Here is a 27,624-nt window from a genome sequence, read left to right as displayed (position 1 = left end):
AAAAATTAAATCAAACTTTATTTAAACTTCTTTACACAAAATCGTAAGAGAAAAACAAAACCCAAAGTCCATAAACCAATGAAGACAAGCGTTTGTTCACATGCGACAGGTGTCGTGAAACGCCTCCAGGGTCCTAAAGTCCCTCCAAGTTGGAGGAAGTCCGTCCTGCAGGAAACGACCACAGCGCTGACAGGAAGACTGGAAGAGTTTAATGTAGCTCCGCAACCAGGTCTAGAGAGACACACAGGTTAAGGACAGGTGAGACAGACAGGTACTGCTAGTATCAGCCAGGTAGAGATGACCGGTCAGTTATCGATCAGTGACTCACCATGAAGGATCGAACCACGACGTCAGGCATCTGGGGCAGCTGGTAGTGCAGCAGGGCGGTGGTGGCGTGGTCCGTTACCTAGGAAAAGCACAACCAATCAGAGTGCTGCACACTCAGCTCAGGGGTGCAGGAGTTCAGATGAGGACAGGTGAGTCTTACCTTCTGAAACACCTGGTACTGAGACTTGGTCCAGATGTCCAGCTGAGGAGAACAGACAGACTGGTTATCATGGAGACAGACAGACAGACAGACAGACAGACAGACAGACATCAGTCAGATCATTTTGAGCTCTCACCTTTCCATCCTCATTGTAAACATTTTCATTGAATCCTCTAACCACAGTTCTGTCGATGAACAGCGAACGCATCACAACGATGGCCTTTAACACCTTCCCCAGAGTCACCTGAGAGGGAGATGAGATGCACACACCTGTTGCCTGGTAAAACACACCTGTATAGTGTTACCTGGTCTGAACTAGGGCTGTCAACAAATATTGTAAATTCAACTTGGAACTGTAAAAAAAATCCATACATTGGATTTATATTCGACTGTGGAAAAAAATACTAAATCAAACACTGTTAAAGCTTCAGCAAATTGTTTTATTTATTTATTTTTTTTAATTTTTTAAATTAATGAACAAGGTGTTCAGTTAAGAGTTTGGTCTTTAGTCTTTTTTTAAAGATCGCAAGGGACTCTGCAAAATGAATGGAGTTTGGTAACTCTTTCCACCACCTGGGAACCACAGAAGAAAAGAGTCTAGCTCGAGACTAAGGGCTTTTTGGAGGTGGCAGAACATGGCGCCATTCCTGGGCAGAGCGCAGTGAGCGGGAGGGAGCATAAACCTGAATGAGGCAGTTCAGGTAGGTCGGAGCGGTTTTGGTGGCAATTTTGTATGCAAGCATCAAGGACTTACTCTTGATGCGGGCAGCAACTGGGAGCCAGTGGAGGGATATGAACAGCGGAGTGACACGCGCTCATTTGGGCTGGTTAAATACCAGACGAGCCGCCGCATTCTGGATCATCTGTAAAGGTTTTGGTGAGCATGTTGGGAGCCCTGCCAGTAAGGAATAGTACCAGCGCTTGTGCTAGGAGTTGTGTTGCATGCTCAGACAGGTAGGGTCTGATCTTCCTGACGTTGTACAGGGCGAATCGGCATGACTGAGCGATAGAGGCCACATGCTCTTTGAAAGTTAGCTGGTCATTGATCAAGACACCCAAGTTTCTGGCAGATTTTACCCCAGAATCAGAATCAGAAATTGCTTTATCGCCAGGTATGATTTTACACATACAAGGAATTTGTTGCAGTGAAGTTGGTGCAGACACATCTACTAAAAATGAAAGTACAAAATATAACAATATAAATATATATACACAAGTCTGTTTTTTGGTTGTTTTTTTTTTGGAAACACAGTCTGTTTTTTTTTTTTTTCAGAAACAAGTCCAAACTGAGCGTTAATGTAACGCATAGAGTTGTATCTATGTCAATGTGGCAGATGAAGCAGAGGTGGAGTGTGAAGAGTGTCGGGGGGTTTCCGGGCCTTGTTGGTCAGGCTGACAGCAGATGGGAAGAAACTGTTCTTGTGGCGTGAGGTTTCGGTCCTGATGGACCGCAGTCTCCTGCCAGAGGGGAGTGACTCAAAGAGTTTGTGTCCGGGGTGAGAGGGATCAGCCACAATCTTTTCTGCACACCTCAGGGTCCTGGAGACGTGCAGGTCCTGGAGAGATGGGAGATTGCAGCCAATCACCTTCTCTGCAGACCGAATGACACGCTGCAGTCTGCCCTTGTCCTTGGCGGTGGCAGCAGCGTACCAGATGGTGATGGAGGAGGTGAGGATGGACTCAATGATGGCTGTGTGGAAGTGCACCATCATTGTCTTTGGCAGGCTGAATTTCTTCAGCTGCCGTAGGAAGTACATCCTCTGCTGTGCTTTCTTGATGAGGGAGCTGATGTTCGGTTTCCACTTGAGGTCCTGGGAGATGATAGTTCCTAGGAAGCGGAAAGACTCCATAGTGTCAATAGTAGAGTCACAGAGGGTGATGGGGAGTGAGTCTGAGTTCTTCCTGTTGTCCACAACCATCTCCACTGTTTTTAGAGCGTTGAGCTCCAGGTTGTTCTGGTTGCACCAAGTCACCAGATGGTCAACCTCCCACCTGTAGGCGGACTCGTCGCCATCAGAGATGAGTCCAATGAGGGTGGCTTTGTTAACTTGTGTATATATATTTAAATTGTTATATTTTATGCTCTTATTTTAGTAGATGTGTCATGCACCAATTTCACCAGAAAAAATTCCTCGTATGTGTAAAAGCATACTTGGCAATAAAGCTTTTTCTGATTCTGATTCTGATTCTGATTCTGGGGTGGTGTCATCCGCAAACTTCAGGAGCTTGATAGACTGGTGACTGGAGGTGCAGCTGTTCGTGTACAGGGAGAAGAGCAGAGGAGAAAGAACACAGCCCTGGGGGAATCCGGTGCTGATGGACTTTATGTCGGAGACGTGTTTCCCCAGCTTCACGCACAAGGTGGGCCTTGGTGGAGGTGACTGGAGCTGGAGCTGTTGGAAGCTGTCGCGGGGGATGGTTGCTGGACTGTCCCTTTGTCTTTCAAAGCGGCAGTAGAACTCGTTCAGGTCGTTGGCTAGGCGTCGATCGTTGATGGAGTGGGGGGCTTTAGGCTTGTAGTTTGTGATCTGCCTGAGCCCTTTCCAGACAGACGCAGAGTCGTTAGCTGAGAATTGGTGTTGGAGCTTCTCAGAGTACAGTCGTTTAGCCTCTTTCACCGCCTTGTTAAACTTGTACTTCGACTCTTTGTATCTGTCTTTGTCCCCTTACGGGAGTGAGCAGACCCGGGTCGAGCTGGATACTAATCTGTTGTTGTGTAGAGGGACCGGCTGGGATGACGAGGAGCTCAGTCTTTGACAGGTTAAGCTGAATGCGTTGCTCCTTCATCCATGCCGAGATATCGGCGAGGCATGCTGATACCCAAGCCAAGACCGTGGGGTCATTTGGCGGGAACGAAAGGAGGAGCTGGATATCATCAGCATATGAATGGTATGAGAGGTCATGTGAGCAGATGACTGCACCAAGAGCAGTGGTGTATATTAAGAGAAGGGGTCCAAGCACTGACCCTTGTGGTAATCCTGTGGGCAAGCAGTGGGATTTGGACACTTCTCCACTGAGCAACAGGTTTCCATGAAGGTAAACAAACATATACGATATTACGGCCCAAACCTGCTGTAGGTCTTTTCAAAGATGTCCATGTTGAAACAGTACACAAGCAGAATGTTGAAAATAGAAATTTACGTGGTTTGAACCTATGTGGGTTTTTAGAAGGAATGATTGAACATCATTTTTTGGCCACTGTTGACAGCCCTAGTCTGAACTAGGGCTGGGCGATAAAATGATAATCATATGTCTCGCTATAGACACGTAATCATTATCAATAAAAATGCATTCAATTAAACATTTGATAATTTTTTTTTCTTCGCCGGAAGAAACAAGAAGTTGCAAAGCAAGGTTGGTTGCATGAACAAAGGCACTCGCTCTCTAGTAACCTAGCAACGTAGGGAGTAATCACTGATCAGTGGGAGCGACACGCTAACACGCCAATCATGTAACAGTATCATGTTTGGTTGTGCCATCTCGTTGTCTCGTGTTTGATTCTTCATAAGAAGTGAGATGAGAAATAGAAAGTGAGCGCTGCAGCGGGCAAAGAAATTGTCGATATAACAGGGAAAGTCAGCTCGTCAGTATGGCAGTTTTTTGGATTTTATAAGTCGGACCGTAGTCAGACCAATATGGTCTGTAAAGTATGCAAGACCGTCGTCCCGACAAGACCGGTTAATACCACAAACTGTTTAACCACCTTAGCCGCGCTCACCCTTCGGAGCGCAGCCGTATTCGCCAATATTCAACAACATCTGCAACCGCAGCACCACCGCACAAGCAGCAGACCGCCATGCAGAGGTGCTCTGCTTCAGCGCCTTATGACAAATCATCTAAAAGGCACAAAGACATTACGGAGGCAGTGGTATCATATAGATAAAGACGTGCTCCGCTGAGCACTGTGGAGAAGACAGCTTCTAAAAATCTCTTACACGTGCTTGACCTCAATGTTACACCTGACCGAAAGTACTTTTCTAAGACTGCCATTTTTTTTCTGTTACAGATGTAAAGTCGACCTGTTTATTTTAATTTCTCCTATGTTTATAAAATGCTGCACATATTTGAAAACACTTTATTCACCAGAAGATTAATCAGTTTGTGAACTTTCTAGCACTAAACTTGCAATAAAAATATAATCGAATAGTTCATGCATGTTTAGAGTAAGAAGAGATACTAAAGTTATTCATATGTCTTTTATATGGTTTATATGGATTTATAGTTCAATCAATGTTACTGTCTATCATGTTTGTTTTTTTGTATATTACAGATGTCAAGTCTACCTCAGTTTCTGCTATCTTTACTGCACATATTTGAAAACTGTTTATTCACCAGAAGATTAATCAGCTTGTGAACGTCCTGGCACTAAACCTGCGGAAAAAAAGTTCAGAGGTTTCTCTCTGTTACCTGCATAAAGCAGCTGTTGCCTGATCTGAACACACCTATTACCTGCATAAAGCAGTTGTTACCTGGTGTGAACACACCTGTTACCTGCATAAAGTAGCTGTTACCTGGTTTGAACACACCTGTACAGTGTGTTGTCATGTGTGTTTTGTTACCAAAAGTACAGCAGATGTCCCGTTGGGTCTGAACAGTTCTATGGTCATATCAGGAAACATCCTGCCAATCCGAGAAATGACATCATCCACATACCTGTACACAGAGGAACAGAGTATTACAGTACTGTAACAGGAGGTATTTCAGTTTTTTACACCTGCACTTCAGTTCATTTAGTGCAAGTGAAACATGGACCCATTGTTGTCTTTTAGTTCTGGTGCAGTTCATGTTCACACTGTTGTTTTACATTCAAACCGAATAAGACACATAAACATGAAGACGGACAGGTGACTCGTTTCATAGGTAAATTAACGACGTCCCAAAGCTGTGGAACACACGACCGACTGATATCATAGAAGTCTTGTTGCCTTCGTCATTATTATTACCAGTATGTGTTACTGCACTACTCACTGAGGAGGTAGTACCAGAGTGCTGGGTTGGACTTTGGGTCGTCTCTTGGCTGAAGCTCCCATTTGATTGGCCGATCGTTTCAGTGACTGTTGATTCAACAAACTGGAGGCCAAACCGGCATGGTACTGCAACTACACACAGAAAAACACACACACATACATGTACACAAAACAAAGACATACACAAACAGCATCATCATCATCATCATCATCATCATAAATTAGATTAGGATCGACTCCAAACTGGACGCCTGAGAAACTGTCACTGATTGACGAGTATGCTGTGTTGTATTTGAAACATAAGTGAATCTTTTCACTCCACTCATATGGAGTGTGTCAGTGCAATCATCTGTACAAAGTGTGAGGAGTGCAAGTGAGCTCACAAAACCCTGAGCTTGTTAGCCTGTTAGTCTGTCAGCATACTTACCTTGTTGGACCACTTGTAGGCCTGCAGCAGCTGTGAGTATAATGGAGTTTTGTCCTGAACTGGATCCAGACTGAGAAGACCGCTGTTGTGGAGAGGATGAGACTCTGAGGGACGACCAACAAGACCACTCAGACGCTCCAACTCACTGAGACAGGTGGAGAGAGAGTTGGAGAGAGAGTCAGAGAGACAGACGGGTGGACAGAAAGAGACAGACACAATCAAACTGTTCAAAGTCTGTCATTTTCTGCTTATCTCACTCATTAGCAAAACATAACAGGTAAATATGAACTGACAACGTCAAACTGATCACCTCCTTCAGCTACAGGCTGCTCCACCCACTGTGTGTGAAGAAGAGATAGTGCAGCTCCTTCCTTCCTGCTGCTCCTCAGAGACCAAACACACCCAAACTGACTCATTGACACATTTGAAATATCAGTGTGTGCTGCAGCTCATGCAGATGGATTTCTCATTCTAGCTGGGGATTTCATCCATGCACACATTAAGACAGTGCTTTCAAAAACACACCAGCACGTTGCTTTTCCAACAAGCGGGAACAACACTCTGGATCTGGTTAATACAACCCACAAAGGAGCATACAAGGCGTCACCCCTCCTCCACCTCGGCCTGTCCCAGGTGGGGACACCTCTGCCCCTCAGAACTGCTTTGACACCACAGACTGGGACACGTTCAAGCAAGCAGCCACTTAGAACAAGTACACTGACATTCAGGAAGACACAGAGATCGTCACTGCGTACATCACCAAATGCACTGATGATGTGACGCACACTAAAACCATTACCACCCGGGCTAACAAGAAGCCATGGCTGACAGGCAAGGTCTACATCCACATCATACATCCACCTTAAAGGCCCCCCCCTCCCCCTCCCCACCCACCTCAGTGACGACTCTCTCCATCCATGAAAGGGACGTCAACAGACTCTTCAGGAGACAGAACCCCCGGAAAGCAGCTGGACCGGATTCTGTCTCCCCATCTGCCTTGAAGCACTGCGCTGATCAGCTGTCCCCAGTGTTCACAGACATTTTTAACACCTCACTGGAGACATGTCACGTGCCAGCCTGCTTCAAGTCTTCAACCATCATCCCTGTTCCCAAGAAGCCAAGGACCACAGGACTTAATGACTTCAGACCCGTCGCCCTGACCTCTGTGGTCATGAAGTCCTTTGAGCGCCTTGTGCTCTCACATATCAGAGACATCACTGACCCTCTCCTGGATCCCCTGCAGTTTGCCTACAGAGCCAACAGGTCTGTAGACGATGCAGTCAACTTGGCCCTCCACTTCATCCTCCAGCACCTGGACTCCGCAGGAACCTACGCCAGGATCCTGTTTGTGGATTTCAGCTCTGCCTTCAACACCATCGTCCCAACGCTGCTTCAGGAGAAGCTCTCCCAGCTGAGCGTGCCTGACTCCACCTGCAGGTGGATCACAGACTTCCTGTCTGACAGGAAACAGTGCGTGAAGCTGGGGAAACACCTCTCCGACGCTAAGACCATCAGCACCGGATCCCCCCAGGGCTGTGTTCTTTCTCCTCTGCTCTTCTCCCTGTACACGAACAGCTGCACCTCCAGTCACCAGTCTGTCAAGCTCCTGAAGTTTGCGGACGACACCACCCTCATCGGACTCATCTCTGATGGCGACGAGTCCGCCTACAGGTGGGAGGTTGACCATCTGGTGACCTGGTGCAATCAGAACAACCTGGAGCTAAATGCTCTAAAGACAGTGGAGATGGTTGTGGACTACAGGAAGAACTCAGCCTCACCCGCCCCCATCACCCTCTGTGACTCCACTATTGACACTGTGGAGTCTTTCCGCTTCCTGGGAACTATCATCTCCCAGAACCTCAAGTGGGAGCCGAACATCAGCTCCCTCATCAGGAAAGCACAGCAGAGGATGTACTTCCTACGGCAGCTGAAGAAATTCAGCCTGCCAAAGACAATGATGGTGCACTTCTACACAGCCATCATTGAGTCCATCCTCACCTCCTCCATCACTGTCTGGTACGCTGCTGCCACCGCCAAGGACAAGGGCAGACTGCAGCGTGTCATTCGGTCTGCAGAGAAGGTGATTGGCTGCAATCTCCCATCTCTTCAGGACCTGTACGCCTCTAGGACCCTGAGGCGTGCAGAAAAGATTGTGGCTGATCCCTCTCACCCCGGACACAAACTCTTTGAGCCACTCCCCTCTGGCAGGAGGCTGCGGTCCATCAGGACCAAAACCTCACGCCACAAGAACAGTTTTTTCCCGTCTGCTGTCAGCCTTACCAACAAGGCCCGGAACCCCCCCTGACACTCTTCACATTCCACCTCGGACTCATTCTGTCACATTGACTGATATAAATATAACTCTATGCGTTACATTAACACTCAACTTGGACTTCTTTCTGAAAAACAGAACTGTGTTTCCGGTAATTAGCAACAACAAAAACAGACTTGTGTATATATATTTAAATTGTTATATTCTTATGCTCTTACTTTGATAGATGTGTCATGCACCAATTTCACCAGAAAAAATTCCTAGTATGTGTAAAAGCGTACATGGCAATAAAGCTTTTTCTGATTCTTCTGATTCTGATTCTGACCAGTTTTTCACAATGGTGGTGGTGTACCCGATCAAGTGCCCCACCAACCTTTAACTGTGACAAATACTGTAACAATCACTTGGTCCTTAGAACCTACTGAATTATCAGTACTGTTAATGTTGTCCTCTTGTAGGACAGTCTTAAACAATTTTACCCAGCTTCGTTTATGGTGTATTTTTGCTTTAAAAAGATGTTTTACTTTTAATGAAATCACACTTATTGACACTGTGAAACCAAATAATGCTGTTATTGGCTCCTCTCACAATATGAAACAGAGAATTTTTATACTGCTTTTACTCTTGCTATCAGGCAATGTACAACCCAATCCAGGCCCTGCTTTAAATAACATTAGCACTCCTGATGAATTTAAAGCCAGGACAGGCCTGGGATTAATTCATATAAATATTCGGGGTCTGCTCCCAAAACTAGATGCTGTCCAAATCTGGATTCAGTCAACCAATCCAGACATCCTCATTCTATCAGAAACCTGGCTAAGTAAAGCAGTCTCTGACAAGGACATTGCCATTGATGGGTATAATGTCTTCCGGTGTGATTGCCCTCGAAAAGGTGGAGGAGTGGCTATATATATAAAAAACAAATTTCATGTTACCCAATTATCCTCACTCTCTATCCCCAAACAATTTGAACTCCTTGCCATGAAGTTAGAATTCTCCCACGGCCAATCTCTCACAATTATAGGCTGTTATAGACCTCCCTCTGCCTCCCCCGAAGCCCTCGCCTCTCTTGCATCTTGTGTGACAGGGTTTGATTCCAGTGAGCTTCTTTTGGTTGGTGATTTAAATCTTGACTGGCTGACTGCCTCGTCTGAAAATCTTAAAGTTGTCTGTGATTCACTAAATTTGACTCAACTGATCAATTCATCAACTTGGCCCAATACTAAAAACCCATCCAAATCCTCCTTACTTGATCTTATCTTAACAAATGCTCCCCACAAGTACATGGATACAGGTGTGTTTGCTAATGACCTGAGTGCTCATTGTACCATTGCAGCTATAAGAAATTCCAAGCTTCCAAAGCCAAGGCCCAATCTTATATGCAAAAGAGACTTTAAAAACTTTTGCACCGCAGCTTTTATGTTGCTCTAATTGATGATGTAGAGTTGGCTCTGAAATATTTTTATGATGAATTCCTACATCTGGTCAATAAACACGCTCCATTTCGTAAATTTAGGGTGAAAGGCCGAAATAATCCTTGGTTTTCCTCTGAAATTGGAAACCTCCTCAAAGAGAGAGACGTTGCTTGGGCTAGGGCTCGGAAAACAAAGACAGAGGCAGATTGGCTCAGCTTTCGCCAGCTAAGAAATAAATGTACTTTACTTATTAAGAGTGCAAAATCTGAATTTTACTTGAACGAATCCATAAAGAATATAAATGATCCCAAAAAATTTTGGAAAATCATAAAATCTTCTTCGAATCATGTGACAACTAATGAATTGCCAAGCACTTTAGTTACTAAATCTGGTACACTGTCTAATAAGACAGATATACTAAATTGTTTTAATGATCATTTTATTTCTGCTGGATCTTTGTTTGAGTCACTTAACCCTGATATGACAACTGCTGGTCTGGCTAGTGTCAACGCACCCCTGACCCCGCAGGCTGTGAGTGGAACCATCACTTGTCCATTTGAGTTTATGTCTGTATCTGTCTCTGAGGTTAACAACGCACTGAAGAGGCTGGACACAAGTAAAGCAGCAGGACCTGATTAAGTTGAACCCTATTTCTTAAAGTTGGCTGCAGATTTTATTGCTGAGCCTCTCTCACATATTTTTAACTTGAGTCTTACCAGCAAAACAATTCCTAAAATCTGGAAGTCGGCCTTTGTTCTCCCCCTGTTAAAAGGGGGTGAACCCACAAATGTAAACAACTATAGACCAATTTCTAAATTGTGTATTTTAGCAAAATTGTTTGAAAGGATCGTCAGTGATCCGCTGAAGGAATTTTTAGAATCAAATAATATTTTATCTCCATTCCAATCTGGTTTTAGAAAACAGCACAGCACTGTCACAGCTGCACTGAAGGTCCTAAATGATATTACTGAGGCTCTGGACAGCAAAAAAAATATTGTGTTGCTCTGTTTATTGATTTATCAAAGGCTTTTGATACAGTAGACCACAGCCTGCTGATACAAGCCCTACATTACATTGGCTTATCCAAGCATGCAGCAGCCTGGTTTGCCAACTACCTATCAAATAGAATACAATGTGTTCAGGTGGCTGGAACTACCTCTTCTTTTTTGAACATTACCAAAGGGGTGCCTCAAGGCTCAGTTTTAGGACCCCTTTTATTTTCAGTCTACATAAATAATCTTTGTAACAACTTGTCAAATGCAAAGTATCATTTCCATGCAGACGACACAATTATTTATTGCTGTTCAACCTCACTCACTCAGGCTTTTGAGTTTTTACAAGCTGCTTTTAATGTAATCCAGTCTCGTATATATGATCTTAAATTGGTTTTAAACACAGATAAAACCAAGCTCATGGTTTTCTCTCATACAAAGGTGCTACCAAAGAGTATTACAAATAAAATAACATCCAAAGGAAAACCTATAGAGCAGGTTTTAAATTACAAGTACTTGGGTTTTATCCTAGATCAGGAGCTCTCGTTTAAAGCACATTTAAATAATCTTGTAAGTAAGCTTCGGGTGAAGCTTGGGTTCTTTTTTAGAAATAGAACCTGTTTCTCTCTCAAGGACAGAAAGAAATTAGTGACAGCAGCCTTCTTACCCATCCTTGACTATGGGGATGTGCTTTATCTAAGTGCATCATCCAAATGTCTCCATTCATTGGACACTGTTTTTCATTCAGCACTCAGATTTGTCACTGGCTGCAGTCGTCTCACCCACCATTGCGAATTGTACTTGAAATCAAACTTGCCTTCTCTGAGTGCTCGCAGGTATGCACACTGGCTGACCCTTATCTATAAGACTCTTTTAGGCTTGATTCCCCCTTATTTGTGCACTTTACTGCAGAAAACAAGCAGTTGCCATGCCTTGCGCTCTTGTACGTCATTAGTTTTTTCTGCTCCTAGGGTACGGACAGAATTTGGAAAAAGAGCTTTTAGCTTTGCTGCCCCCTCTGCGTGGAATACTCTACAGGCCGAACTGAAGCTTTCTGAACTTATTCCACTTGCAGCCTTCTGTTCTATCCTGAGGGATAGACAGCGAGAGACCACTGAACAGTGCTTGTGTTTTAAATCGTAAAATGTTGTTTGTTGTTGTTGTAAAAGCTCCTGCACTTGAAAATACTACTGCATCTCTAAAATTGTATGTCTTATTTCATACCATCATTTCCTTGTAACTGCTCTTATGACATGTGCTACAGACCTCTTGGCCAGGTCACCCTTGTGAAAGAGATCCTGATCTCAATGGGTTTTTTAATCTGGTTAAATAAAGGTTAAATAAAAATAAAAAACATCCTGCTGAGCGCCCGAACCGCCACCTTCAGAGCCGGGGACACAGCTGGTCTGAGAACAATTGTGGCAAACCTGTCCTGTGGTATCAGGTATGTGGTATCACATCAGTACACCAAAAGATATCCAGCCATTTCAGAGACAGTTGAGACACATAGTATGTGTCCCCACATGCTTTAATACCACCGCACACCTGTGCCAAAGAAGTCATCTCAATCCAGCTTCAACGACTACTTCAGTATTGCAGATCCTCCAGCTCAGTGCTCTGCTGGACTGTCACATTTCAATGGCAAGCTACTATTATGGGATGTCCTGACACTCCCTATCAGGGCAGTGTGTTTCCCTGACCATTAATTTCTCTCACAGATTATCCCTTCAAACTTCACAACAAGAATTTCACTGCGACCTCAATACAGCAACGGCAGCATCCGTTTGATGTATTGAGGTCGCAGTGGTCCCCAGCATTAACTATCTCCAAACATTTGTCCATTCGTTCTCTGTGACCTCAACCCTGATGACCAGCTGGTGCCAGAGATTGCCAACATTCACAAAGCAGACCCTGTTAGGTAAGACAGCTCAGGACTGGACTCAGAGATACATCATGTCACAGCTGGATCAAACTGTTCTCATATGGCCACGCCCACTTCTCGTCAGCCAATAACAGACATTTGTTCCCGTTTCTTTTTGTCCCCTTCCTCACACCTCAATCTGAGGTGTGACTGTAAAACAAACCACAAACCAGAGTGGACTGACGATAGAACTGAACTTGAATACATAAACCTGCATGAAAAAAATAATCATTTCCTGCATGTCAATGATTGGTTCATGTGCCATTGAGATGTGTCCACTTAAAAAAAAGAACTGACAACAGTTTGTTTTTTATCTTTCTTGTCGTTTTGACTTTTATGCCATTTATAATCTTCATAATCTGTTCGTAATGTACATGCACATGTACACACAGTTGTTTTTCTATTCTGTATCCTGTACACATTTTTTTTTTTATCTCGACCCTTCTGTGCCCCTGTCTTTGCTTTTTGTAATACTTGCTGTATGACAACTGTGGTGGTTCTCATCAGCAACAACAATGAGACTAACTCCAGGAACCAGGTGAACCAGTTGCCCATGTGGTGCAGAAATAATCATTTCTCCCTAAATGTGGGGAAAACAAAGGAGAACCCACACCTGACACCTCGCACTGACCATTAATGGTTCTGCTGTGGAGAAATTTATGAATGTGCACATCACAGAGGACCTTTCCTGGAGAAACAATAGTGCATCACTGCTCAAGAAAGTCCAGCAGAGCCTCTACTTCCTCCACAAATTACAGCCAGTGGGAGCCCCGGCGCCCATCACATGCTCTTTCTACCGAGGAACCATAGAAAGTATCCCAACCAGCTGCATCACCATGTGGTATGAAAGCTGCACCGCCTCCAACCACAAGTTTCTACAGCACAGAGTGAATTCAGCTGGACAGATCACTGGTGCCTTGCTGTCCTCCCTCATGGACATCTACAACACCCGCAGAGCATTGAGCACAGTGGGTGACTCAACCCACCCCTCATACAGCCTCTTCTGCCTACAACCATCTGGGAGAAGATACTGGAGCCTCCATAAGAGCTCCACCAGACTGAGTCATATCTTAACCCACCAGGCTGTCGGGATGCTGAATTCTCTCCCACCACTCCCCTCTGACCCCACTGAAATCCCCCCACCTGGCCTGTCCTCATGACACATACATCATGCACCAGCCACTTAATTTAAAAAGACTACAGAATGCAATCAGCTGCTATCTGCTCTGCACGTGTATTTTAAACACTTGTTTTATCTTTACTTTTGCTTTACACACTGAGACTGAGGTGAAATCAACAATAAAACTGACTTGTAGTCTGGTGGGAGTATGACCCTGAATACAAGCTATTTAAATGTAGTTTAACGCGGCTACGAGCCAGAGTAAATACTGATATCAATGGACTTAAAGTTGACTGTGGTCTGGTGTGGCGGACTCACTTGAGGTCTCTGTTGACTGCCTGCAGGTTGTCCTGAAACTCGGCTATAAACTGCTTCTCTCGGCCCTCCAAAGTCTCTCTGTTCTTCATGCCGTCCTTCAGAGACTCGAACACGCGGCTCACGCTGGAGCGGAGCGCCTGAATGCCGCTGATGGCATGAGAGAAAGCGTCCAGATTCACCCCTACATTTACCACATCCGCCATCTTCTCTGCTGTTTCTGTCTGCTGCCGCTCCTGGCGCTCGTCTATGACGTCACCAGGTCCGGGCCGAGCTACGGCTTGCTGCGAAAGTAGACGAGAGTAGCCGACTGCAGCCGAAGACGGAGGTCGATCAAAAGGGTAACAGCTCGCAGAGGCGGAAGTAGCGTCAGTGATTTTGTTGCGAGGTGGAGGAAATGGAAATCGCTAATTATTTGGAGATGGGTATAACACCGCCCGTCAGTATTAGTATACATTTGAAATTATTAAAAGTATGAGAATTAACCTGAAATCAGATGAACATGATACACAGCCGCAGTAGTGATGGTAACGTCCCAGCTAACACAAAGTTCCAGTGACGTTCCCGGAATGTTCCTACGGTTTCTGTGGTAACTTTCCCACAACGTTCAGAATGCTGTGGAAACGTTTTCGGTCAATGTAACATTCCCAAAACTTTCGTTTTCAGGACTAATTTGAATAAAGGCTTCCCGCTGGTCCCCTTTTCTTGCTGGTAGTTTTTCAGTTACTCAGCTGGGTCATGTTTTTTTACTATTTATATTGAAACTTTGTGCAAAGGTAATTTTTAACAAGCTAATTATACTAATGTTGGTGTAATGTGTAGTGTATGTATTTAACATGTTTAGACCACCTCAGGACACCATTCTAGGGATACTGTGTTTCTTCATTCCAAAGTCACAAGGTTTATGATATCTGAGACTATTTGTAAAATATGAAAAAGAAAAAAAAATTTCAACATTGTTTTCAATTTTGAATTGGCTGCGTGTAGATGGCGTAAAATGTAGATGCAGACTGACTTTGTAGATGATTCTTGAATCAGTGCTGATTCAGTGTCAGTTATGATTGGAAATCCAATGTTAATTCAACATGAATCATAACCAGACATAATCATTTCTGAAGAGACTGGTGTGAATGCTGGATGTTGAAAGCTCACAACTGCACATCTGGCTGTAAAAGCTTAAACACCAATAATGCATGAAAGATATGGGAAATTTTAAGATTTAAAGGAAGTTTTTGGCTGAAGGTATAAATGAGCAGATAGACTTGAAAAATTTGTGCTGTGGCTGATCGGCTTGTAGCTGCAGCAACCTTTTGATGCACAGCAGGTCACTTTAAACACACTTCAGGAACCTTCATCGATGATTCAGTGGATGAATCAGGATCCACAGACATCATTTGTACTTAGATTGAAAAGTTTGACACTTTGGAAAATACGATGATATGCTTTCTTTTAGATCAATCGCACTCTCATGTCTGTAGAATAAATAAGAATCTACAGCCAGCAGTCAGCCTAGCCTAGCGTAAATACCAGAAAGAGGGGGAAACAATACAGATTCTCGTTAACTGCATTATGCATTCCAGTATGTTTTACTTCCTGCCATTGTTCATTTTCCCACCAGTTTTAATCATCAGCTGTTCTTGATTACCCAATCAGTCCTCCCAGTGCTTAGTCCTGACTATCACCACCTGTTTGCAGGTTGTCTTTGTTCCTTCTGCAGACAAGCGTTCCAGCCAGTAATACTCCAAAAGAGTACTCAGCCCATCTGCTGGAAAGTCGTATCCCATCAAGCATTTCACTTTTGCAGCTTGTGGAGACAAACTGAGAACGTCTTCGTCCCATGAGATTTCCAAGTTTCATGCAGTCAAGTCTTCAGAGTGAGGCACACAAAATCAATCATCATGCAGTGACAACAAGATGGTGATCTAAAGTGTGCAGGTCTGCATCCGTCTCATCTCAATTAAGCCTACACATGTAGATACCACATTGGCTGCTGCTGCTAACTGGAGCAATGCATCAACACAGCTGCCATATTGGAACAAAGAAGCTTCCTGCATGTATGTCTATGGAGGCAGGAGGTCTGACAAATTTCAAACATGTATTTGTGATATAGGATATGTGATTAAATGAAAAATGTGGATTTTCATACGAAAAGACTTCATTTTCTGTAGTCAGTAACTCATATTAACCTCTTCCAAGGAGGTTATATTTTCAGTTTGTTCGTCTGTTTGTCGGCAGGATTACAGAAAAACTGCTGGCCCAGTTTTCATGAAACTTGGTGGACGGATGTAGCACAGGCCAAGGAAGAATTCATTAAATTTTCCATTCTGATTTTCTGTTCCAAATCATGGGGTTGACGCACAAATTATTCTTCTCTTCCTTTAACATTGTGAGATAGGCAGAATAAATGCTATAAAAATCCTATATATATCTTGGTAAAGTTCAACTTCAAACGTTTAAGTTGTAAGACAGCTCACCGTAGATGACAAGATGACATGAGATCACACGACAGAAGAATCCATCTTGCCAGGTTTCAAGTTATGTGCATGTGGCTGAACCACAGTGTTTCAGACCAGTATGTGTTCTATGGGGAACAACTGGCAGCTTCAGGTGGGCATGTTTCAGATGTGGTGATGGTGCGACTGTTGGTTCAAAAACAACAATGGCGACACCTAAAGAGGTTAGCATAGATGGTGTCATAGCATGAGTTCCATCAGAACTGTAGCGTATTCCTTCATTGAAAGAAGAGCACCGCTGAAGGCTTGTCACCATGAAAAAGGTGGCACGGTGGCACGGTGGCAACACTGTCGCCTCACAGCAAGAAGGTCCTGGGTTCGATTCTCGCTGCGGGCACCATGGGTGTGTCCTCCACCATGCCTTTGGTGCCTGCTGCAAAAAAGAGGGTCTTTCTGTGTGGAGTTTGCATGTTCTCCATGCGGTATCCTAAGTAAAAATATACCCCCACTAAAAACATGCAAGAAGATCACCACCTGACCAATGGTGACGGCGAAGATGGGTCCCCGGGCACCGGTCTGGCTGCCCACCGCTCCTGGTCTGCTGCGGAGGAGGGACGACCAGGATGGGTGATATGCGGAGGACTAATTTCACCTCATGTGCAGTGCGTGCATGTGCATGTGTGTGACAAATAAAGGGGAATGTCTCCCCCTGATTCTTCGATTCTTCTTCTTCTTCGATTCTTCTTCTTCGAGAAGATGTTGTCAGTTATCTAATGACTGACTTTGGTTCTCCTACTAGGTGATGTAATTTGTTGATCTGATTGGTTGAAGTCAGCCTGCGATGGATGGTGACGATGGCAGACAGGGAGTCAAATGTGGACCAGGTTCAAACTGAGGCTGGAAACACAGTGGAAACAAAAGAAATGTCCAGACCAGTGAGAAACCAGAGAAAAAGAAAGGGAACAGAAACAAAGGAGGCTACAGTCAGGTCGTTGACAATGTGATCAATGAGGTCCTGATGGAGGAAAATGTGTCTGATGAAATAAGTCAGTCCAATAATCCTGGTAAAAGAAAGAACAGCAGTGACAAAGAACAGAGTGGAGCTAAGACAAGCCCGGGACAACAAGAGAGCGATGGAGGTGCTGTCAGACAATGAGGACAAATGTGAGTAAACGCCCTCACAGGAGGACGAGACAGTGTCCTATCCTCTGGAGAAAACTGAGACATTCCCGGTTGAAACTAAAGGCCAAAGAGCCGTTAAACCTGAGACAGTTTTCCCAGATTTAAGAGGTTTTGTCAGGTCTGTGACTCAGCTGAGGAAGGAAAGTGATGCCTTCAGTGAACAAGAGGTTTACCAGCTGACCAGAGTCAGAGCTCAGCTCATAGATGATGATGAAAAAACCAAAGACGTCTGTCCACATACTGCTGGTATGTGTGTTAGTTGCAGCGACAGCCTTTTCCCTCATCATGTGTGACTTAAATCTTGGTTCTTTGAATATCAGTGGAGCCAGAAGAGTCGTGAAAAGAGCCTCTCTGGTCAAACTTTGTGATTAAACTTTATGATTATTGCTGATCATAATGACATCATCAGCGTAGGCTGAAAGTTTAACAGCTAAGGCACAGTCTGGAAATCAAACACCTGAGAGTTCCTTCCTGAGCTTGTGAAGAAGAGGTTCAATAGCATTTTCCAGGCCCATAAGAGCAGTATACAGTTCATTCAAAAACAGCTCTGCATCCAACACTGCATTGCTGTCGGCTTCCACCTGAGGCAGTCCAGCATAAAATCCTCTAGCCAGCTCCACGTCCTCTAGAAATTCTTTTTTAAAATGTTCTTTGTAGAGAGTGGATGACCTTTCTCTGACCGTTTTTCTGCTCCAGACCAAAGAAGAAATGAGATGGGGCATCCATTTCAGAGGCGCTCATGAACTGTGACTGGACTAGAGCGCCCTGTGTTGTGAGGCCCAACAGGTTGGTTAAGGCAGCCCTTTTGGATTTATAGGGCTTCAATATGCCCTTGATTTCCCATAGAATCAACTAGACTTTGTAGTTCTACCACCTCAGTCTCCAGATCCTGAAGAGATCTGTTAATGTGCTTGGTGACATTGCGAGTATACCACTGACAAAACTGTTTTATCTGACTCTTTCCAACATCCCACCACTGCTGCACTGGGGAAAAGGAGGATTTGTTCTCTCTGTGTAAAACCCACAAATATTCAAAAGCCTCACTAAAAGATTTGTCATGTAAAAGCCCAGTATTAAAATGCAAACATGCACTGCGTACTTTCACGTTCATGGATGTAAAATTATGTCTGAACAAGACATGATCAGAAAGGCCAACAGGAACGATTTGACACAATTTAAAAATATTAAAATGATGTTTAAAACAGTAAAATTGATCAAGTCTGGCCAATGATAGTGAGTTGTCTCTGGAGTGACTCCAGGTGTACTGCTGGTCCGTCCTGTTAAAACCTCTCCAAACATCTTTCAGCTCACAGGTTTCAATGAGACGCTCGAGTCTGGCAGATGAAGCAGGATGAGGTTCCAGGTGATTTCTGTCCAGTTTAGCATTTTCTGTGCAGTTAAAATCACCTCCCAGAAACAAGAACTCATCAGTGCAATCATGAAGAACATTAAATAAAACGTTTAAAAAAAACTCATTCTATCTATGCTCCAAACTGGCTCTTTGACATTTTCATACTGTGTTATGCCCCGGTTTAGGGGAACCCTTGGCATAACAGATGCGCTCCCTCCAGGCTTCCCACTCCAAAGAAGGCCAGCAACTGGATAAACCAAATTCAAACAATGTGCAGTTTTATTTATCTTCAGGGGAAGAACAGGCCAACAGAACAAACAGAACAAACTGAAATCACCCTACACTTTCCTAACAAACAAAAGGAAAATAAATGACAAAGTTGTAACTGGCAGCTACAGCGGCTTCCCGCTCTATCTCCAGAGCCTTTACCTTTAAATGCATGGCTTCCACCTCCAACTCCCGGTGTCTCACCTCCACCTCTTTTATGCACAGAGTTAGCCTCAGCTCCTCTTCAGTCTTGCCATGTTGGATTGGGAGGCCTTGGGGTGGGGCAGGAATACCAGCCAGATCATCCCGCCCAACTCCACCTGTCGGAGCTGGCTCACCAAGTAAACCCCTTTCACTCAATTTTTCATACAGGACGTCCCTTAACTCCTTTTTTGTTGCATACAGTGGCACTTGCACCTCAAAGAAACTAGCAATTAGAGCCAGATCAGCTTTTTTACACCTTTATAATTTCTCAATGGTCGGATTATCAATGAATTCTTCTAATTTGAACTCTGTTTTCTCCATATTGCCACCAGCACAAAGAAAAAACTGCCAACCACACAAAAGAGAGAACAAGGAAGGAATTTATCCACTTACCCGACGTGATGAACACAAGAAAGAACGGACGAGCCCCCAATCATGTTATGCCCCGGTTTAGGGGAACCCTTGGCATAACAGATGTGCTCCCTCCAGGCTTCCCACTCCAAAGAAGGCCAGCAACTGGATAAACCAAATTCAAACAATGTGCAGTTTTATTTATCTTCAGGGGAAGAACAGGCCAACATAACAAACAGAACAAACTGAAATCACCCTACACTTTCCTAACAAACAAAAGGAAAATAAATGACAAAGTTGTAACCTAAACTCCTGACATAAAACACAGGAGAAAACGGGTGCAAAACAAAAGGCTTCTTCCCCCTACTTCACTGCCCTAACTATTTACACCTATTTACAATATTTACAAGGGTTCAGAGCTTGGTTTTAATACAAAAGTATATGCTGGACTTTCACACTCTCGGAAGCTGCTAATTCGAACAATCTACACATCCTGCTGGTGTCTTTGTGGTGGAAATGCTGGAGAGAGGCCAGGGGAGTGCACGCTGCCAGTTCAAATAGACTGGGGATCCACCCCCTGACCAATCGCGCTGCAGCAGCCATCATCAGGCTCCATCCCTGTTGGAGAGAGAGAGGGAAAAGAGACACACACACACCGGAGGAGGAGACACTGCAGCAAAGAGGAAAAAAACCACATTCACACTCACAAATGACCCACAGGGTCATAACAACTGTGCTGTGACTTTTAAAATGTGACCACACATGATCTCCTCCACCTCCACGGAACAGGGAGTGAAGCCCATCGAGAAGATCAGCCCAACTCCACCACTGTTGGACAGTTTATGGCTGAGAAAGACTTGTCCAGGCCACGCCTTCCTCCACTCCCTTTCACCTCAGTGTTGCTGTGGGTCTCCTGCACAAAAACCACATTTACTTTCGGTGGCGAAATACGAGGCAGCCTGTTACAGCAGTTCTGTAGACTCTTTTCTTCTCTTTTTCTATTTTCTTGTGTGTCTTTTTTTATCCATTCTAGTTCTGCGTGCTTGTAAATCTCTGGTGCACCAGAGACATCAAGCACAGTAACTCTGGTGCTATTTTTTCATCACTTTACAACTCATGCAATTTTCTCCGCGTCTGTGGGCCCGTGAGACAATGGCCCCCATTGTTTACAGTAGGGATCAGCTGCTGGCCCTGCGTAACACAGCTGTGCGGCCGGAGGAGCGACCTGATGTCCCCCGCGAGTTAAGGAGGAGGATATGGGGATGCCGTGCTGGGATCAAACGCTGCGACAGGAGGAGAGCTTATAGACCGACTCTCCCGTCCGTCATCATGGGGAACGTAAGATCTCTCTCCAATAAGATGGACGATCTAGCGGCGTTGACCCGGCATTATCAGGAATTCCGGTGGTGCAGTATGCTATTGTTTACTGAGACATGGCTGGGAATGCAGCACACAGATGCGACTGTAGCGCTGGATGGATTCTCACTCATACGGGCAGACCGGACAGAGAGGAGCGGTAAGAGGAAAGGAGGAGGGCTGGCAGTGTTTGTGAACCATAGATGGTGTACTTCCAGGCACATCACTATCAAAGAGCAGCACTGCTGCCCGGACATTGAGCTGTTGGCTGTTAGTTTGAGGCCATATTATCTGCCGCGGGAGTTCTCACATGCCATAGTGGTGGCTGTGTATATTCCTCCCTCGGCTAACGCCAAAGCAGCCTGTGAGGTCATCAACACCATGATCAGCATGCTGCAGACTCAGAAACCACAGGCCGTCTTAGTGATCTCTGGGGATTTCAATCATGCCTCTCTGTCCTCCACTCTGCCCAAATTCATCCAGTATGTCACATGTGCCACCAGAGACAATAAAACACTGGACTTATGATGAGAGAGATGGTGCCTGTGTGTGCGGCTGCAGTGTTTGGTGTTTTTACTGTTTTTAACCATCGGCACTAAACAGATCGAGTCTCTGTTGGTGTATGATCGCCAGTCCCTTTTGTTTCTCGGGCAGAATGTCAGAGATCTAGGTGCGTTTAATCACGGTGGACAGAATACTGTGCCCCCGCTCCTGGCGGCCATTCCGCATCACCTGTACCAGGCCTCGGCCCTACGCTCGCGGTGGAAGCGTCCCCAGCGCCGCGGCAGACGTGGCGGTCGGTTGGTGAGGCTGAAACTCCAGCTGGCATGCCCTTCGTCCATTTCCCGGACAGGACATGGATTATTCCCTCCTTTTGCTGTGCCCCGGCGTTTCCTGGATCCCATTGATGCCTGTCTGGTACCTATCACCGGCTCATCTGAGGGACTCCGGCCCCACTGCCTCTGCCCTCTCTCAGCGTAGGGTAAACCACCGGCTCCTCAGGACGCTGCCCCGGGCTCCCCGATCCACCAGACCACAGGCCCTGGCTCCCACCAGGATTGGCTTGGTGAACACTAGATCCCTTGCGAACAATACCTTCATCGTGAGGAATTTCTTCAGCTCCCGTGGCCTGGACTTCCTCTGTATGACAGAGACTTGGATCAGTGCCGGTGAGTGCAGCTCTCTGGTGGAACTTCTACCTGCTGACTGTTCTTACTTTAACTCCCTGCAGATGTCAGGTCGTGGAGGACGAACGGCGATGGTTTAAAAAAACAACTTTAAATGTAAGCAGCGCACCGCCTCGTCCTCTTTTTCCAGCTTTGAGGTGACTTTATTTGAGGTGGGTCACTCCGACCCGGTGCTGTGCGCCGTCATTTACCGACCCCCCAAATATAATAGGGACTTCGTGAATGACTTCTCTGGCCGAAATTATGCCTAAATTTGACCGTGTTCTCCTTCTCGGGGATTTTAATATTCATGTGTGTTGTCCTGATAAGCCTCTGGTGAAGGACTTTTTAAGCCTTATTGCTTTTCTCTCTGTATTTACTCCCTCTGGGCTCCATCCTTAGAAAGCATGGCATCTCTTTTCATTGTTATGCTGATGACAGTCAGATATATGTGCCACTGAAAAAGAAAATCCCTTCTCCCTCACGCCACTTCTGTCATGTCTTGAAGACATCAAAGCCTGGATGGCCTTGAACTTCTAAAATTTCAAAGAGAAAAAAATGGAAGTGATGGTGTTTGGCCCCAGTGGCCCTTGTGAACCCTCTCCTGTTGACTTGGGCCCTTTGGCAGGCTATGTTAAGCCAACAGTTTCAAACCTGGGTTTTAAGATGGACAGTGTTTTTAAATTGGATCGGCAAATTAGTGCTGTAGTGACATCCAGCTTTTTCCAGATTAGGCAGCTGGCAACGGTGAAGCTTTTTCTTGCACAACAGCACTTTGAAACAGTAATCCATGCCTTCATCACATCTCGGCTGGATTACTGTAATGCACTTTATTTTGCAGTCAGCCAGTCCTCCCTCGCACGCCTCCAGCTGGTGCAAAACGCAGCCGCTCGCCTCTTAACTGGAGTGCGTAATAGGGAGCACATCACTCCCATCCTGGCCTCCCTCCACTGGCTGCCTGTGCACTTTAGGGTCCATTTTAAGATTCTTTTATTTGTTTTTAAATCCTTACATGGTCTCGCCCCGCCTTACCTCTCTGAGCTCCTTCACCCCTATGCTCCTGCTTGGTGCCTCAGGTCAGCTGATCTACTGCTCCTGGAGGTACCAAGGTCAAAAAGAAAGCTCAGAGGAGACAGAACCTTCTCTGTGGCGGCTCCTAAATTATGGAATGAGCTACCGTTGCTCATTAGACAAGCCCCATCACTGTCCACTTTTAAAATTCGTCTTAAAACCCACTTTTATTCCTTGGCTTTCACCCCCACATGAGACTCTGCTTTTGTTTTAGTGTTTTATGGCCTGCTTTTATTTATTGTTTTATTGTTTTTGATTGTTTTTAAAAACAATAAAACATTCATTTTAGAGTTTATTCCTGTTTTATTTTACTTATCTTATTGTTTTTATATTGTTTTGTCTATTTATGTACAGCACTTTGTTCCAACTGTGGCTGTTTTTAAAGTGCTATATAAATAAAGTTGAGTTGAGTTGAGTTATTCTATGCCAACACTGAGGCATACAAATCATCACCCCTCCCCCCTCTCGGAAGAGCTGATCACAACCTGGTTCATCTCCTGCTTGTATACAAGCCCCTTGTCAACAGGCAACCAGCTGTGTATTGTGCAACCCGCACAGTGAAGAGGTGGTCTGACGAGGCTGAAGAGGCTCTGAAGGACTGCTTCGATACAACAGTGTGGAATATATTCAGTGACTCTCATGAGGAGGACATTGACAGTTTGACAGACAGTATTACGAACTACATAAACTTCTGTGTGGAGAACACTGTACCCACCAGGACTGTACGGTGTCACTCTAACAACAAACCCTGGATCAATCCTGACATGAAAGCTCTCTTAAAGGAGAAGAGCAGGGCCTTCAAGTCAGGGAACAAAGAGGAGCTGAAAACTGTTCAGAGGGAGCTAAGAAGGAATATCAGGGAGGGGAAGGACAGATACAGAAAGAAAATGGAGGAACAGCTGCAGGAGAACAACACCAGGGAAGTCTGGAGAGGCCGGAAATCCATCTCAGGCCACCAGGAGCCAAACGCCTACACACCTGGGGATCCAAAGTGGGCAGATGAGCTGAACACCCCCTGACCCCCCCCCACCCCCCACCCCCCCAACTTGTCCCTCACACCTCTCCAGGTGAGGAATCAGCTCCGGAGGTTAAAGATCAGGAAGGCTGCAGGACCGGACGGCCTCAGTCCCAGGCTCCTCAGATCCTTCTCTGATCAGCTGAGCGGGATCATTGGACATCTGTTTAACGTGAGCCTGAGACTGGGAAGGGTGCCACGCCTATGGAAGATGTCCTGCGTGGTACCTGTGCCAAAGACCCCACATCCCAAGGACCCTAGCTGCTACAGGCTGGTGGCCCTAACATCACACCTCACGAAGGCCCTGGAGCGGCTGGTCCTTGCCCACCTGCGCCCCCTGGTGAGCTCGTCCATGGACCCGCTGCAGTTCGCATGCCAGCCTGGCATCGGAGTGGACGATGCCCTCATTTTCCTCCTCCATCGAGCTCTGTCTCACCTGGAATCACCTGGGAGCTCTGTTCGGGTCCTTTTCCTGGACCTCAGCAGTGCTTTCAACACCATCAGGCCAGCCATCCTGAGACACAAGCTGGAGCTTTCAGGGGTGGACCGACACCTCACATGCTGGATAGTGGACTACCTTTCAAACCGCCCACAGTATGTGAGGACATGGGACTGTGTGTCAGGAACTGTCCTCTGCAGTGTGGGGGCCCCCCAGGGAACGGTGCTGGCACCGTTCCTCTTCACCCTCTATACAGCAGACTTTTCCCACCTGTCACAAACCTGCCACCTGCAGAAGTTCTCTGATGACTCTGCCATTGTCGGCCTCATCACAAATGGGGACGACAGGTCATACAGAGGACTCATCCAGGATTTTGTGGACTGGTGCCAGCAGAACCACCTCCTGATTAATGCGGATAAAACCAAGGAGCTGGTTGTGGTCTTTCGTCGGCACCCGCACTCTTCACCACCCCAGTGAACATCCAGGGAAGGGACATTGAGATGGTGACATCTTACAAGTACCTGGGTGTTCATCTGAACAACAAACTGGACTGGACTCATAACACCACTGCACTTTACAAAAAAGGACAGAGCAGACTCTATTTGCTCAGGAGGCTGAGGTCTTTTGGGGTGCATGGGGCACTCCTGAAGACCTTCTATGACTCTGTTGTGGCCTCCGCCATTTTCTATGGTGTTGTCTGCTGGGGGAGCAGCATCACTATAGCTGACAGGAAGAGGCTGGACAAACTCATCAGGAAGGCCATCTCTGTCCTGGGATGCCCACTGGAACTGGTGGAGGAGGTGGGGGGGGGGGGGGGGGGGGATGACAGCCAAGCTGTCCTCCATGACAGACAATGACTCCCACCCCCTCCAACACACACTCACTGCACTGAGGAGCTCCATCAGTGACCGGATGCTCCGTCCAAAGTGTGTGAAGGAGCAGTATCGCAGGTCATTCCTCCCTGCAGCTGCCAGACTGTCCAATAAAAACTACTCCAAGTAATCAGTGCAATAGTCTGTGAATAATCTGTGCAATACAACCTGTACATACAGTCTGTAAATACTATTTACAATTTTATTTTTTAGGACGGCGTTTCTTTTTATATTTCCCACTCTTTTGTATATACTTGTTGTGTTTAATTTTGCACTTGTTACACTATCTCTATCCACTTTATTGATGCTGCTGTAATTTGGAATTTCCCCTCGCGGGACGAATAAAGGAATATTGAATTGAATTGAATTGAATTGAATTGAATTGAACTGAATTTAACATCTAGATTTTAAACAGTTTGAACAGAGAGGCTCTTTTCACGACACAACGTCACTGATTTTCAAAGAACCAAGATTTAAGACACACATAAGGAAGGAAATAGCTGTCACTACAACTAACACACATACCAGCTGTATGTGGTCAGATGTATTATTTATCATCGTCTATGAGCTGAGCTCTGACTCTGGTCATCTGGTAAACCTCTTGTTCACTGAAGGCATCACTTTCCTTCCTCAGCTGAGTCACAGACCTGACAAAACCTCTTAAATCTGGGAAAACTGTCTCAGGTTTAACGGTTCTTTTGCCTTTAGTTTCAACCAGGAATCTCTCAGTTTTCTCCAGTGGACAGAACACTGTCTCGTCCTCCTGTGAGGGCGTCCACTCACATTCGTCCTCATTGTCCGACAGCTCCTCCATCGCTCTCTTGGTCTTAGCTCCACTCTGTTCTTTATCACTGCTGTTCTTTCTTTTACCAGGATTATTAGGACTTATTTCATCTGACACATCCTCCTCCATGCGCACCTCATTGGTCACATGACTGCAGCTTCCTTTGTTTCTGTTCCCTTTCTTTTTCTCTGGTTTCTCACTGGTCTGGACATTTCTTTTGTTTCCACTGTGTTTCCTGCCTCAGTTTGAACCTGGTCCACATTTGACTCCCTGTCCTGCATGTCTGCCTGTGTCTCCTTTGTTTTCTCACCAGACTTCTGGTCACCCAGCAAGTCTGACCTGGGCCCACCAACCAAAACATTTCATGTTTTCCGAAGAAGCGAACACGATCTAATTGAAACCTTCTACCTTAAAGCTGAAGGTCAGGTTCAGCTCCTTCGTGCTGTCTTTAAGAATCATGAAAACCTGTCTTCTGTGACAAACTACAGGTTTGAGTTTGTGGAGACTTGTAGCACAGCAGGACCATCTTAATGGGGGACACCAGCTGTCCATAGCACGACAGCTCTTTGACCAACTCCTCATTTTTAATAAATGGAGGTGCGTTTGAGATAATACTCTTTTTTGCTGGACTAACCAGCGGGAGGACGGGGGTGAAAATGTCACGGATCACAACGCCATGTTCAACCAGTCTTTCCACTTTCAATACCTCGTTTAGAAAGATGACGATGGCACTGTTCATCGGAGAGGTAGATTTTATGCTTTCATAGCCCACAACCTCTCCAACAGCACAGCCGGCCTCCTCCACTGAACAGCCGACAGTCGGTGATAACTTCACTGCATGTCGGCGTGTTAGCTTCACCTGACTACTGACAACGGGCATGGTGCCCGACCGCCAGCCCCACCACCAACCCGAGCCAAAAAAGACTCAGACTAACCCAAAACCAACTGATAATGACAACTAAAGCAAGAAATCAACACATTCAAAACCCAAAACAGAAAGAAAAATAGCAAAGATAGAAAAAAACCACAACTTCTTCCACTCACCTCCACGCTCACGCATGCGCTCAGAGAGAGAGAGAGAGAGAGAGAGAGAGAGAGAGAGAGAGAGAGAGAGAGGTAGAGAGGGAGAGAGGGGTAGAGAGGGAGAGAGGGAGAGTGGAGGAAGAGAGAGAGAGAGAGAGAGAGAGAGAGAGAGAG

General features: G+C 45.6%; 2 protein-coding genes and 1 pseudogene across 2 annotated transcripts; 1 reads left to right on the top strand and 2 right to left on the bottom strand.

Annotated features, from left to right (window-relative positions):
• med27 (mediator complex subunit 27) lies at positions 1–14,148 on the bottom strand. The gene is made up of 8 exons (XM_076731047.1): positions 13,920–14,148; positions 5,882–6,026; positions 5,456–5,586; positions 5,047–5,140; positions 624–731; positions 488–529; positions 329–406; positions 1–231 (listed from the first exon to the last, which is right to left on the bottom strand). Exons 1-8 carry the CDS (start codon positions 14,120–14,122, stop codon positions 97–99), a joined length of 936 nt encoding a protein of 311 aa, XP_076587162.1. The 5' UTR covers positions 14,123–14,148; the 3' UTR covers positions 1–96.
• Positions 691–5,038, bottom strand: LOC143320974 (uncharacterized). The gene is made up of 2 exons (XM_076731048.1): positions 4,957–5,038; positions 691–4,914 (listed from the first exon to the last, which is right to left on the bottom strand). Exon 2 carries the CDS (start codon positions 2,404–2,406, stop codon positions 1,810–1,812), a length of 597 nt encoding a protein of 198 aa, XP_076587163.1. The 5' UTR covers positions 2,407–4,914; positions 4,957–5,038; the 3' UTR covers positions 691–1,809.
• LOC143320602 (ubiquitin-conjugating enzyme E2 D2-like) lies at positions 9,844–12,573 on the top strand (annotated as a pseudogene).
• Positions 14,149–27,624: the final 13,476 nt, after the last annotated feature.

The sequence above is a fragment of the Chaetodon auriga genome, chromosome 5 (assembly GCF_051107435.1).
Source record: "Chaetodon auriga isolate fChaAug3 chromosome 5, fChaAug3.hap1, whole genome shotgun sequence".
NCBI classification, from domain to species: Eukaryota; Metazoa; Chordata; class Actinopteri; order Chaetodontiformes; family Chaetodontidae; genus Chaetodon; species Chaetodon auriga.
Note: the sequence above shows the minus strand (reverse complement) of the source record. Positions and strands in the feature narration are given on the sequence as shown.